Raw genomic sequence first — 14,136 nt, forward strand, 5'->3', positions numbered from 1 at the left:
GTAGAGTATGAAACCATTTAAAATAGGATATTACTCTGTACATTTTTATTGCTTTTTGAGAAATGCATCTGGCTGTGACACGTTCAAGAATCTAATAAAACCTTTAATCACTGAATATGGAAATCTTTTATAAGATTAAAAGCCCTGCACTTTTAAAACTAGCATCTCAATTTTATTTAATACCACTCACTAATTTTGTAGAAGTCGTACATTTTTAATGAAATGTGATCCTTCACGGTTCAATTGGAATGAACTTGGTATATCTATGTAATAAACAATTTCAAGAGGTTTATAATAATTACCCCAATATCTTCAGATTAATTAGAGAGGTAACAAACTGATTCTACTCTCCTGTATGCTATCATCAGGTAAAGATACATATGGGGATAAAAGATTTTTGCCTCTGTGCAAGCCTATTGTATGTTAACCCAGTGGTTCACAATCAGGGCAATTTTGCCCCCCAGAGAACTTTTGGAAATAATCTGGGGGCATTTTATTACAACTGTAGGGGGTAGGCATAGGGGTCCCATGGCATGGAATAGATTGATAAGCAGAGATGAGGGAGGCAGCTAAACATCTTGCAGCACACAGGACAGCCCCTTACAACAAAGAGTTATCCAACCCCAAATGTCAGTAGTGCTGAGGCCGAGGACCCCTGTCTAACCTAACGGTGCCACCTCCCTTGTGCAGGTGCTTTTAGGCAATGGACCATGCGTTTCTTCCTAGTTTCCCAATACCCGAAACAGCAACTTTGGATCTAGCACATTGGAGACAATTATTTGGCACTGACACCTTGATAAATTTGCATCAGTACTTACATGTAAAAATAAGTGAGTCGGATGTCATATTCTGAGGCAAACCTCCCAGCTGTATGTGTAGTGGTTTTCTCGTTAAATGTTGAGGTACTGACGATCAGGTTCAGTCTCAACTGCTGTGTAGAAGCTTCTTCTTAGGGGTGCACAGTGGACTGTGAGGAGTTCTCGACCTGGACACGTCAGTCTTAGACTGAAAGGAACAGTTTGCATTTACCTTTGTACAGTGCTGGTGCAAATGAGATTTATTTGGACTTGAGCCTTTCCTCTTCTAAAGCTGTTTTCCTCTTTGGTGACCACAGCATTCTGGTATACTCTAAGGAAGGACCCTCCCCCCCACCTTATTGTCACCATCAGCCTAACTTGTCAATTTTGTTCTCCTCTCTCTGTTTTCCTTTATTACTCCCATTCTTCTTATTTGGGGTTGTTTCCATTAACACAACTGATAAGTAAGAAGAAAGGACCATTTAAAGGCTTAAATAATGTTCCTCTAAAGAATACCATTTGATAAACTTGTGGGATACTGGTGAAATGACAGATCAGTCTGTTACAGAAAACCAGTCCCTGTCACCAAAGTCGAATCACAAAACAAAATGACAAGGTTTTGAGGGAAGGAAAGGAATAGTTTATTAATCAGCCAGCAAATGAGGGAGTGTCAGGCTGGTGCCTTAAAAGGCCTAAAACCACTGTCCTCCCAAAGCACAAGCAGTCGGGGCTTTTACAGGGAAGTCGAGGGAGAGAGGCTGTGCTTTTTACAGACACAGAGAGTAGCAAATTGCAAGGATCTAAGCTGACATTCTTGAACCGATTCAATTGCTTTTTGTGTCTCTTATAGGTTCCTCCTCAGATCCGATGAAGGGTTGACATCCAAAATATATAAAGAGCTCACACACCTCAACAAACAAAAAGCAAATAATCCAATTAAAAAATGGACAGAGGAGTTGAACCATTCTCCAAAGAAGAAATTCAGATGGCCAACAGACACATGAAAAGATGCTCCACATCGCTAGTCATCAGAGAAATGCAAATTAAAACCACAATGAGATATCACCTCACACCAGTAAGGATTGCCACCATCCAAAAGACAAACAACAACAAATGCTGGTGAGGTCGTGGAGGAAGGGGAACCCTCCTACGCTGCTGGTGGGAATGTAAATGAGTTCAACCACTGTGGAAAGCAGTATAGAGGTTCCTCAAAAAGCTCAAAATAGACTTACCATTTGACCCAGAAATTCCACTTCCAGGAATTTACCCTAAGAATGCAGCAGCCTAGTTTGAAAAAGGCAGATGCACCCCTATGTTTATCGCAGCACTATTTACAATAGCCAAGAAATGGAAGCAACTTAAGTGTCCATCAGTAGATGAATGGATAAAGAAGATGTGGTACATATACACAGTGGAATATTATTCAGCCATAAGAAGAAAACAAATCCTATCACTTGCAACAACATGGATGGACCTAGAGGGTATTATGCTCAGTGAAATAAGCTAGGTGGAGAAAGACAAGTACCAAATGATTTCACTCATCTGTGGAGTATAAGAGCAAAGAAAAACTGAAGGAACAAAACAGCAGCAGAATCACAGAACCCAAGAATGGACTAACAGTTACCAGAGGGAAAGGGACTGGGGAGGATGGGTGGGAAGGGAGGGATAAGGGCAAAAAGGGGCATTACGATTAGCACACTTAATGTAAGGGGTGGGCACAGGGAGGGCAGTATAGCACTGAGAAGACAAGTAGTGACTCTATAGCATCTTACTATGCTAATGGACAGTGACAGTAATGGGGTATGTGGTGGGGACTTGATGATGGGGGAATCTAGTAACCACAATGTTGCTCATATAAGTGTATATTAATGATACCAAAATAAAAAAAAAAGAGCAGAATGCTCTGATTAAAAAACAAGGAGAGGTTGTCATGTAATAAGAGGGTAGTCAGAATTTCACTAAAGAGGTGATAGCTGGGCCCCAGACCTAAAGATAATCGGAGCCAGCCTGAGCCCAGTGAGGGGAACTGACTTCTGAGGAGGAGCCAGGGCGGAGGGGCTAAGGCCGGAACGCACTTCCCACATTGCAGGGCTGAATGACGCACCCCGCGGGCTGGAGGCAGAGGGCGGCACAAGCACACAGCCAAAGCCGGGTGGGTCCTGGGAATGAAAGCTCACAGCGAGCACATCCTCCCTCTGGCTTCCGCAGGGGTAGTGCTGCTCATCAGCCAGGGGTCCGCGACGCCGCATGTTCAGTACACATGGTGTGGGGGGTCACGGGGAGAACAGTGGAGCCCAGAGAAGGCACATAGTGGATCTGCAGCATCTTGCATGCATAACACTGTGCATAGACCACATATTAATGTACTCCCAGCAGGATCTGGGGCAGCATCCTTACCACCAAACACCCGAATGTGTCTGCATTCAATAACATGAAGGACAATAAATAAAGAGCATTAAGTAAAATACATAAAGATCACAAAGAGCATCATGTCTGTTCAGGTCAGAAATTGCCATCACGTGGCATTGAGAGGTTTTCAAATTTGAGAGTTGTAGACGAGGGACTGTGGATGTGCACTGCTCCAGTCCTGGTGCTCTCTGCCACGGTGTGGAGCAACTGATCATTGAATATACAATGACTACTTGAACATCTTTTCTCTTTCTTCCCAGGGCTTCTCTGGATAGCAGCAAACCTACTGGTCATCAGCAGACAGAACCATTAACCCCAAGTATTTTCTCCACCACCTCCATGATGCACTTCAAGATGCAATTCTCTTCTTCCATCACTACTAAGAGAGCTCAACTACACTTTACACAAATCACTCAGTCTTTCACCTGCTTATTTCTTTCTCTTTCAACTTCTTCTCTGGCTTCTTTAGGAGTGGTCGGAGAGAGGAAGAGGTGTAAAAGGATAGGGCCATATCACAGGAAAGTCAAGAAGGGACAGTGTGTCAAGAGCGGAGCAGGGTGCCCCACACAGGAAAATGAGTCCAGAGATTTAGGAGGGGAAGAACCAAGAAGCTGTGACCTTGACAACCAGAAATTCACTAGCGACTGCCCAGGGAGCAGCTTCCTCAGAGTCAGGGGAATGGAAGCCAGATGCAAAGCTGGAAAATGAGGAGAGGGTGGTGAAGCCATGACAGTGAATACAGACCTCATTTGTACACATCCTAGTTAGCTAAGATCAGTGACCTTTAAAGCTCTTCAGGAGTGTCTAGAAATTCTTTTTACTAATTCTATGTACTTCTTTATTCTTCCATTAAAACCTGCTTTCCTCAAGTACTGACAACAAAATACAGTCAAAGCTGGTTCTTATTCAATTGTGTTTGTTTTTGTTTGTTTTCATTAAATTGCTGGCATTATAACAGTTTGTCTTCTAATATTTTACATCATGAATATACAATATTTCAACTATATTATGGGTTAATGAACTCCTGTGAGCTGGCCTGAAGGCTGTCTTAACATGTATGATGCATTTCTATGGGGAACATCTTTCCTGAACTCCGAAGAATTCACTAGCAAACTAACAGCTTGAACCATTGGAAAAACTGGCCATTACTGTAGGTCAAAAATGAATGCATAGCATCAGTTTCATCTGGTCCAACCTCATCAGTTTTCAAATGCAACCTTGGTACAAACTGAATGTGGCCACAATACTTCAAAGCTCACTAACTACAGTGAGCTATGAACTAATGGTTTAGGATGACAGATGGAGTCCAGGTGCAGTTAAGACCTGAGTCTTAATTGAACTTTTGCTAAATTTGGCACATGAGGGCCACTGGTTCACTGTAGCAAGGCACGTGACCACAGCACCTTCTAGGTTTGCCAGCCCATTGTGGCCAGTGCACACCTTTGTTCTTCACCATGCTGGGGGGTTCTTGCTCCCCAATTTCCCATGGTCTTGGCTATGACCTAGCCCTGTTGTTCTGGGAACTTACTCTCAGGTTGGGTCAAAAAGAAATCAGACACTTGGAAAAAACTAGGATCACTCTTTCTCGGTCTGATTCAAAGTGTCTCCCTTCATCCAACACTCCAGACCCATATTATTGTCATATAATCACTAATTTTCAAAAACTACAAGCGACAGCAAGGAGTAACTATGGAAAAATTACACCTAGGCACACAGCTGTCATTTCTTTACTGGCCAAACTGTCTGTGACTGCCCAGTACCACCAACTATTGTACCCCCGGTACCCTAATGTGTCCTCATAAAGAGGAGTCTAATCCTCTACTTTATGAATTAGTTCTGACCATGTACCCATAACTGATATAAAATGCTTTTTCAAACAATATTGTGAAAATAAAGAGCAAAATGACTCAATAAATAACCAGAAATTTTCCATTCATTCATTCAAACCAAAATCCCGTCGAAGGGAATGATATTCTTAGTGACCATCTGAATCTTGTCATAAAAATAATGAATACGCCCTTTCTAGGACATTCTTTCTCTGTTTCTATTTCCTGAACCTAGCATGATAGCTTGCACAGAGTGGACATTCAATCAGTTCTTGAAACAGATAGGAAGAAAGGAAGGACAGATCTAGGAAGGGTAGTCGGGAAGAAGGGGGAAAAACTGCTGTGCATTTGCTTATGTAATTGAGGTAACTAGGCATGTGATTTCTATGAAGGAGAACATTTTTTATGAAATGAAATATTATGTTAAGGCGCTCCGTGAATTTAAAATAACTGGGGATTTGACCTCTGAGGGATTTTTTTACTCTTTTTGGTTCTTAATTTGTGTTCTCTCCTATTTATTCCTTACGCAGGAATGGTAAATGTGCACCTTTCACTTGGTAACATTCACATCTGGAATCTGATCATGGATCATTCTAAATGCAAGAACTCACTGCATTCTTTTATATAGCGATGTTTTGTATCTGTTAGTTCTTGTGGGAAGCGTGGAAGTTGAAACTACAACAAACAACCCAAAGGCTCCCTGCATTTACATTTCCTCTGTGAAACAAGTCCAGATGTCACCATCCCCGATCATTTCTTCTGTCGTGACTGGGTTTTCAGATGCTTCTGTGTTTCCAGCTTCATTGTAGTTTTGCTAAGGACTAGGAGACGGGAATGACGTCTATATTTCCACTGGCTGTACACCATTCTATTTCCAGTACATATCACCTCACAATGTATTCCCTTGCAGCACATTATGGGATCATCAAATTGATGATTGACTGTTCTCTATGTACCCAGAGTGTTTGTCAAAGGCAGTAGGCAGGAGACATAAGCACCATTTTGCTGTTATAGTGAATGTCAAGTTTATGGCACATCTCTGCTAGCGTAGACAACCTCCCCAACAAGGATATTCAGTGAAGCAGATTTTAAAAAGTGGAATAAATGCCCTCTGCATCTGAATAAACAGGCAGTGAAGAAAATGATCTGGTGATCAAATTGGTTCACCCCCTGCCTTCCAAATAAGCCAACGTAGGAACAGTGTTTCTCAGCCTGCTTTACCCCAGTACTGAGACTTCTCAGACATCTTTTCCTAGTAGCTCACCCAGGAGATTTTAATGTCATGGATATGCTTTCTATCTGCTCAGGTCCTATATAAACCATTTGGGTGGACCATAAGCCACGGTAATACCCTGGCTTTTTTCTGTCTACCAAGAACAATGTTCACCCTCTTACACGTGTGTACCTTGGATCATGCTTGCTCACACTCAGACAAGGCTTCACCGTGCCTACGTGCAAAGCTATTCCAGAGGACACAACTCAGCAGAATGTAAGATAGGAAGCGGTTCTTCACTAAACCATACGTTGCCAACTGAGAAGGCAAATGTCATTCCTCTCCTGAAAATAACAAAGTCCTAGTAATATTAATAAAGCATCTGGTTCTAAAGTCAAAATGGTGTCCAAGCAAAAAAATCTCATCCTCACAAATTCAAACTCCTCCGTGTACAGGGACAGATACAGGCTTTGCTCTCAGAAGGGATAAGACTAGGCATTTGCAAGAGCTACCGTGACGTATTCTTGACTGTAGCCCACGTTTATTGAGCATTTATTATGTAAACTTTCAGCTCTGTGAAGTCAGGGATTGTGTTCAAGTCTGCTCATCAGTGTAGTAAAGGAAAGAAAGAAGAAAGGGAGAAAAGAAGGGAAGGAAAGAGGAAGACAAGGCACTATTCTAAGGGACCTGAACACTGCCTCTAAGAATATTGTATGTAGTGTGAAGACACAGATGTGTAAACAAATGAAATAGTATAATCATCGTCAATGCTAAAAGATGCATAGATACGGTGAGGTTACAAAGCTGCAGTTGATTCTATCTGGTTAGAGGTGGGACCCAAGTGAAGTGGGTTCTGAAAATATGTATGGAGACAAGGCTGTCTGAGGACTTCCGTGGGCCCTAGGGTGCCTTGCCTTTATGGTCTCCTGCCTCCACAGAAACACACTGAGATGCAATGATAGTGCACCGGCAAATGACAGCAGTATCTGGGCAGTCTAGGAGCACATAGCTGGGAGGTCCAGCAAGGACCTCCAGGAGGGCAAGGTGTTTAAGGGAGAGAAACCCTAAGGACAAGCTAGAAGAGTGGCTGAGAGGTTGGGAGCAGTGTGCCAGGCAGAAGACACAGCGTGTTCAAAGGCCTGGAAGTGAGAGATCTATCATGACTGGCAAAAAGGGAGAGAAAGGGGAGAACGGCTGAGAGAGGAAGTGAGGATCATACTACAGTGGACCCTGTGTTAAGGAGTCTGCCTTCATCCTAAAAAGAATAGGAAACCATTTAGAAGCTTCTATGTTAGGAACCAACTGGATCAGGTTTGCATTTTGGATGTTTATTCAGGTTGTGTTGCAGCCAATGGGCTAGGGAGGATGCGGTGGACATTCTGGGGCTCCACCGGGCTCCCTCTTCAGGGCCCATGTACCCAACCCCGGCTGCTGGGAATACCGGCTTCTGAAGGCTCACAGCCGAGCCCTTCAGTGGGCATTGCCCCCAGCCATAGGGCACTGCCTTTCCTGAGATCAAAGCCTGCTACAGAGAGCACCCGTGGCCATGACCAACTAACGTGGGGGTGCAAAGGCCCAGCTACTTTACCTCAGTCAGGGACAGGCCCAGCTCCTAAGCTCCCTGTAGGATCAGCGGGGCCCTCTGGTCATCCAGTTGCTGCTGACTTCTCCCTTCGTCTATCCTCTTAGTTTCTTGTTGCTGCATATTATCACACTCTTCATGGCTTAAAACACACACACACACTTATCCTGTCTCACAATGTCCATGGGCCAGGAGTCTGGGCACAGCTTCACTGGGTCCTCTGCTCAGGCTGCAATCAAAGTGTTGGCCAGACTGCATTCTCATCTGGAGACTTGACTGGGCAAAAATCTGATTCCAAGCTCACTCCAAATGTCAACAGAATTCATTTCCTTGTGGTTGTAGGACCGAGGAGCGCAGTTTCTTGCTCACCGTTGGTTGGAGGCCGTCTTCAGTGATGAGAACCCACCAGCGATTCCTAGAGGCTGTTCATGGTTTCTTTCCTGTGGGCTTTCCCAGCATGGCCACTTATGTAATCAAGCCAGCAGGGAGCATCTCTAGAAGTCTGCTGGCAAGAGAGACTCAGACAGACTATAAAGTAATAACAGGCGTGACATTTCTCCCCTTTGCGTATTCTGTTCATTAGAAGAAGTCACAGGTCCCGCCCTCTCTCAGTGGAGAGGGGATTACACAAAGACAGGAACATCAGGCGATGGCAGACACCTGAGTGTCTGTCTAGCTCAGTTGCCTTCCTCACTGCTTAGAGGTGTATCTCCTGAGAGCCCCCCCAATAAGCCTTCTGCATGCCACTACCCATCTTAGAGTCTGTGTCCAGGGAGAGGGCTGGAGGCAGGGAAATGAGTTAGAGACTGTTGCTACAACATCAACGTTGAGTGACAGCCCTGGAAGATGGGGCAGTAAACTTTCTTTTTGTTAATAAATGTATAATAATTAATGCGAGAATTTAGAATGACACATGGTCTACCTGGAAGTAAAATCCAGTCTAAACACTACAAGGTATCCTGAAGCAAGGATACACCCAGAAGAAAATCATTCATTTCTAGGGCTATAGAGCAGAATAAACATAACCAGGAAAAATTAGGTTTACTATGTTCCACAGTGTGAAAATAAATCTCAGACCACCATCAGTCACATAATCAAAAAGAGATGATTAGCACTTTATTAGGTTAGCAGAGGTTGTACTTTTACAGATTGCAGAAATAGTCAACAAACAGAGCTGCCCTAGAAGAGACGGATGGATAAGTTATATAATAACTATTGGTAATAACAGGATCAAATTCCACCTTGTGCATCAACATGCTCATTTTCATCCATCCTGTTCACAATGATTACTTTTCAGTCTTGCTTACTTAGTCATGTACAGAGTGCTATAAATGATATTCAAAAGGATTCATTTTCAGTAATTTATACACCATATTATAGGTATTTTCTACTAGAAAAATGTTTTTCCTTAGGTCTTCCAAATGTGAAACATATATATATATGCTTTATATATATATTATATATAGATATAATATATATATATTATATCGTAGCCTGGCCTTATCTCTGGAAATGCTGAAATACTAATGCATTTTTAAATCAATAACTATAAACACCACATGACTACATTTACACACTGTGTTCTCAGAGAAATATTTTAGACTATTTTGAGTGGATTATGGTTCCAAGGGTCTTCACGGGTGTAAAGGATTGCCTTTCATTGTCATACCCATTGAAAATTTCTTAAGAAAGAAGGATGATGAAACTAAAAGTATAATCTGCCCTCGATAACGTGTGATGCTCAGCAGTTGTAAAGAACAAGTGTTGAGTGTCTTGGGGAAGCGGAACAGCAGCCCTTCAGAGAGGGGTGAGCCGCTCATCCTCTGTCATGAAGGCATCATTCCTGTGGCCTCCCTTCATGTCCAGGGAATCGCAGGGCATGCCATTTTCAATTGTGATCGTGTTTTCACACTTATCTTCAGTGTCATGCACTTCAGTTGGTCCTTTGTTCTTCCTGAATGCACACAGAAAGAATGATTGGGATCTAGTGGAGAAAGCATGATCTTGGGTACAAACACGGAGAGCAGAAAAGGGAGAGAAATCTTAGAATGGTGAAATAATTGATGATGACGTGTGTTTTCAAATACATGTTAAAGATCATAAAGAGCTGATGAGGTGAAAAGATGCTCTCAAGATAAGAAATCTGCATGGATGATATATACATATTTATCAGAACAAGTCATCTTATTTGGAATACTAAAATAAATACATATAAATATGTATTTGAATGCATATACACGTGTATAGATATGAATATGTTTGTCTACACACACATACATTCACAAACAAACTGTATGAAGGAATATAAAGAAAATATATGGTAAATTGGCAAATTAAAAAGTTTAGCTCTAGAACTTTATAATGGTAAGAAATTTCTCTCATAGGGTATGACATCTAGTAGTCTGCCTATTTCTTAAAAATTTGAGAATCAGGTTGAAATAAGATATCAAGAAGCAAACTCACCACTTTGCAGAAAGGGAGTGACCATTCTAAATTACAGATATCACCGCTTCGCTCTACTCATTACAAAGTAGTTGTTTTCATTTATAAGTCAGGTTTTTGGGACTCAGAAAACATTTTACTAATTACAACTCACAGCTGTAATTCCAGATCATTCCAAAAACTCTATATGACAGGATATATTTTTGTGTTTCTCATTCTCAGTCCCTTTGTAGATCCTGCTACCCAAGTGGTAACCAGATCCTTAATATTTCCTTGGGGTGAGGAAATCTGAAACCTTGAATTCAAAGGTTCCGCCTGCCTTGTGAAAGACCAAGACACTGAGCCAATGATTCCTGACATCACAGGGGGAGGGGGAGAAAAGACAGGTGGGTGCCTCTAGGCAACCGGAGGAAGAGTTTCCCTGAGGCTTATCACAAGTTAGATGTTGGGGCACCATGGAAGCAGGATGGTGGGCACTGAGGCTCCCAGACTTGCCTAAGATTCTCTTGTCCCAGGAATCTGTGGAAACTCCAAAGAGGCAGGCCTGAACAGATCATGTGGCTGGAGTGGTGGGCATTGGAGTGGTGAACAGGATGGCCCCCCAGTGCTGTGGATGTCCCTTAGAACCTTGCTGGGTCTCTTGCAGGTAAGGAGGTAGGGAAGAGGCCCAGTGATGCCCGAGGTAGTTTCCTACTTGTCCCACATGAGAGTGCATCTGAATGTGCCTTAAAGAATACAGTGGAGAAGGCAGGGAAAGGAGAGCGCTCTTGTCTGCACAAAATGACAACTAACATGGAGGGAGTAACAGAAACAGAAAATCACCACTGCAGTAATAATTGATTTTGATGAGGCTCATCAGTGGATCCTCAACCACTGAGTGAGGGAACAGCACAGTCCCATGATCTCAGGGTAGCTCCCCCACAAGCAAAGCAATGGACTAGTTTTAAAAATACATTTGTATTTTGTCAAGGGAGAATTTGGTGAACATCACCAACAATTAGAAAAACTGACAAGTGCCTCTGGATGTGATACACTGATATTGTGTGTGTGTGTGTGTGTGTGTGTGTATTTAATTCATTTATTTATAAAATTCTGTGTCCCTGCCCTGTCACATTCTTACCTGAATGTCTCAAGAGCAACTAATGAGAAAAATCCAAATTTAAAGACATTTTGTAAAATAGTTGATCAGGACTCAGCACAGAGTAGACGACACTCAACTACTGTGCATAGCTGGAGGGACAGACACATGGGTGACTGACTAGCTGGTTAGACAGAAAGATGTACGTATGGATGGACAGATCAATGAATGCACATCAGCGGCTGCCTGGCTGGATGATAAATTAATGGACTAGTGGACAGATGGTAGTTAGGTGACTGGACAAACAATTGGGTGGATGGACTGATGCTGTAGGCAAAGTTCCTCAGACAGTAGCTCAAGGTAGACCTTGAATGAGACCCACCACAAGAAAAGGAAGGAAAGGAAGGAAGGAGGGAAGGAAGGAGGGAAGGAAGGAAAGAAACATATATATATATACATATGCACACACACGTGCACACACACACACACGATACTTCTTATCTCCTATAATGTTACTTTTTCAAATGGAAGGAAGGGAGTACTCATTTTCCTACCTTATGAATTATGGGTTAGTGAGTTAGTATAGATTTTGCCAGGCTTCACTGATGGGTGATTAGATAATTTCTAATGGTTAGAGTTCCCAAAGAAAGGCCAAGTAGCATTCCAATACTGGAGACCCCACTGTCATCATTTGAAAGTATTTTGCCATTGCATATGCCAGTCTCAAATGTCACAGTGTGTCACTACAGGCCCAATGCTGGGTTGGAAGTTGGGGATGACAGTCCCAGAGACCTAGGGAAAGACAGGCTTCTGTGATTTTCCAACCTCAGGGAGAAGACTCTGCACTGGCCATTCCAAGCCCTGGCCAGCAGCCAGCAGCACAGGCTGGGGTGGGCACTGGAGCCTCGGGGGGTGAGGATCAGAGTACTTGGGCCCCTCCTCCTGGGGGCAGGGCTAGCGTTCCCTTCCATGTCCTCCAGAAAGCAAAAGCAGTTGACAGTCTCTAACCAGCAGTCACATCACTTCCATTCTTAGCAGGCAACATTCCTTCAATAACTGTGTTTTGAGAGCCTACAATAGTTTAGAAGAGACACAGTTCTTGTCCTAAAGTGAAAAGAAACGGTTCAATAAAAGGGAAAACCTCCAAATTCCCCTCATCCTTCCTCCCCTATTTGTATGGATTATGAAAGGGGAGTGCTGTTTCAGTGGGGATAAAGCCCTAGTAACAAATGTATAAATTATCATTAAAAAATGTCTAGCTCATGCAATTTCCCCCCAGTCATGCCTCAGTGGGCTTGGAGTGGATAAGAATTCTCCGTAACAGTAAGCAGATTTTGTAAACAGTCCAATCGTACCCTGAAATTTGTGTATATGAGTATGAAACACATATTAGAAAAATCTCAGTGAGTGACGCATTCTGAAGGAGGCACTGAAACGGTGGTCTTCTGAGTAATGATGGCCAGCGTGTTTTTGCCAGCGTCTGCAGTTAAGAAAAAAACATTTCTACAGAGTTAGAAGAAAAGCTGCAGAGTGCTGGCCACATACAGGTCACTGCGAGGGATCCTGCCTGCCCCGCGCCCACCACAAAGGAAAAGACACCCGTTGGGCAGCACAAGGGAAGGTGGGAGAACTAAACGGGAAGGTGCCCATGGCTGAGGACAAGTCTCTCTTCTCTAGGAGGGTTCCTCAACCAACAAGATTCTGAACAAGACGGCTTGGAAACTTAGCAAGCCCAACGGTGTCAGTGGCAAATCAGGGGCATACTGTTATTCTGTGACCTTGCATCCGGTCGTTCACAGTCTTGGCATTGCCGGGCTTCCCAAACTGCAGCGTCAGGAACTCGCTGGCTGATGGACACGATATGCAGATCACAGGTTACCTGACAGTAGTACAGCACTTTGGCACATTTCTCAGTGTGTCATAAACTGCAATCAACTGAGTCACTGCCTGCACATGGCTGTCACTAAGAATAATAAAACCTAACTATCTTTCTGGATCATTCTGACTTGATATTCTGCTACAAATAGACATTATTTTCCCTGAAAAATAAAAATAAGTATTAATGACTTCCGCTCTTTCTGCGACGTCAGGCGATTCACTTCAGGAAAAGGACTTTTGCAAAGTGACTGGAGTGTTGAGGGTGGATATCTCTCATCAATCCAGAGAAAAGAATGGCAGAAGAAGGCAGAAAAGGGGTAGCAGGAGGCCCTCAGAGTGAGAGGCTGTTGAGCACCAGGGTTTGCACAAGAAAAGGTAGTGTTGGCTGAAAGCAGAAAGAGCATTGCTCTCTCCCTTCAAACTAGATGGGGCTGAAGAGCCAAGGCCCAAGAATAAACCAAACAGCAGCAGAGGACAGGCAAATGTGATTTTAAAACAGGACAGAATCATTTGCAACAACATGGATGGAGCTAGAGGGTATTATGCTCAGTGAAATAAGCCCGGCGGAGAAAGACAAGTATCAAATGATTTCACTCATATGTGGAGTATAAGAACAAAGGAAAACTGAAGGAGCAAAACAGCAGCAGAATCACAGAACCCAAGAATGGACTAACAGTTACTAAAGGGAAAGGGATTGGGGAGGATGGGTGGGAAGGGAGGGATAAGGGGGGAAAAAGAAAGGGGGCATTACGATTAGCATGTATAGTGTGGGGGGGGGCATGGGGAGGGCTGTGCAACACAGAGAAGACAAGTAGTGATTTTACAGCATTTTACTATGCTGATGGACAGTGACTGTGAAGGGGTATATGGGGGGGACTTGGTGAGGGGGGCAGCCTAGTAAACATAATGTT

General features: G+C 43.2%; 1 protein-coding gene across 1 annotated transcript in view; it reads right to left on the reverse strand.

The window, feature by feature from the left end:
• Window positions 1–9,290: 9,290 nt before the first annotated feature.
• LOC130681943 (collectrin-like) overlaps window positions 9,291–14,136 on the reverse strand; it is a 78,941-nt gene continuing 74,095 nt past the window's right edge. Inside the window, 1 exon segment of the mRNA XM_057495820.1 lies at window positions 9,291–9,781. Coding sequence (XP_057351803.1) covers window positions 9,625–9,781 — 157 coding nt within the window. The 3' untranslated portion in view covers window positions 9,291–9,624.

The sequence above is a fragment of the Manis pentadactyla genome, chromosome X, assembly GCF_030020395.1.
Source record: "Manis pentadactyla isolate mManPen7 chromosome X, mManPen7.hap1, whole genome shotgun sequence".
In the NCBI taxonomy this organism is placed as follows: Eukaryota; Metazoa; Chordata; class Mammalia; order Pholidota; family Manidae; genus Manis; species Manis pentadactyla.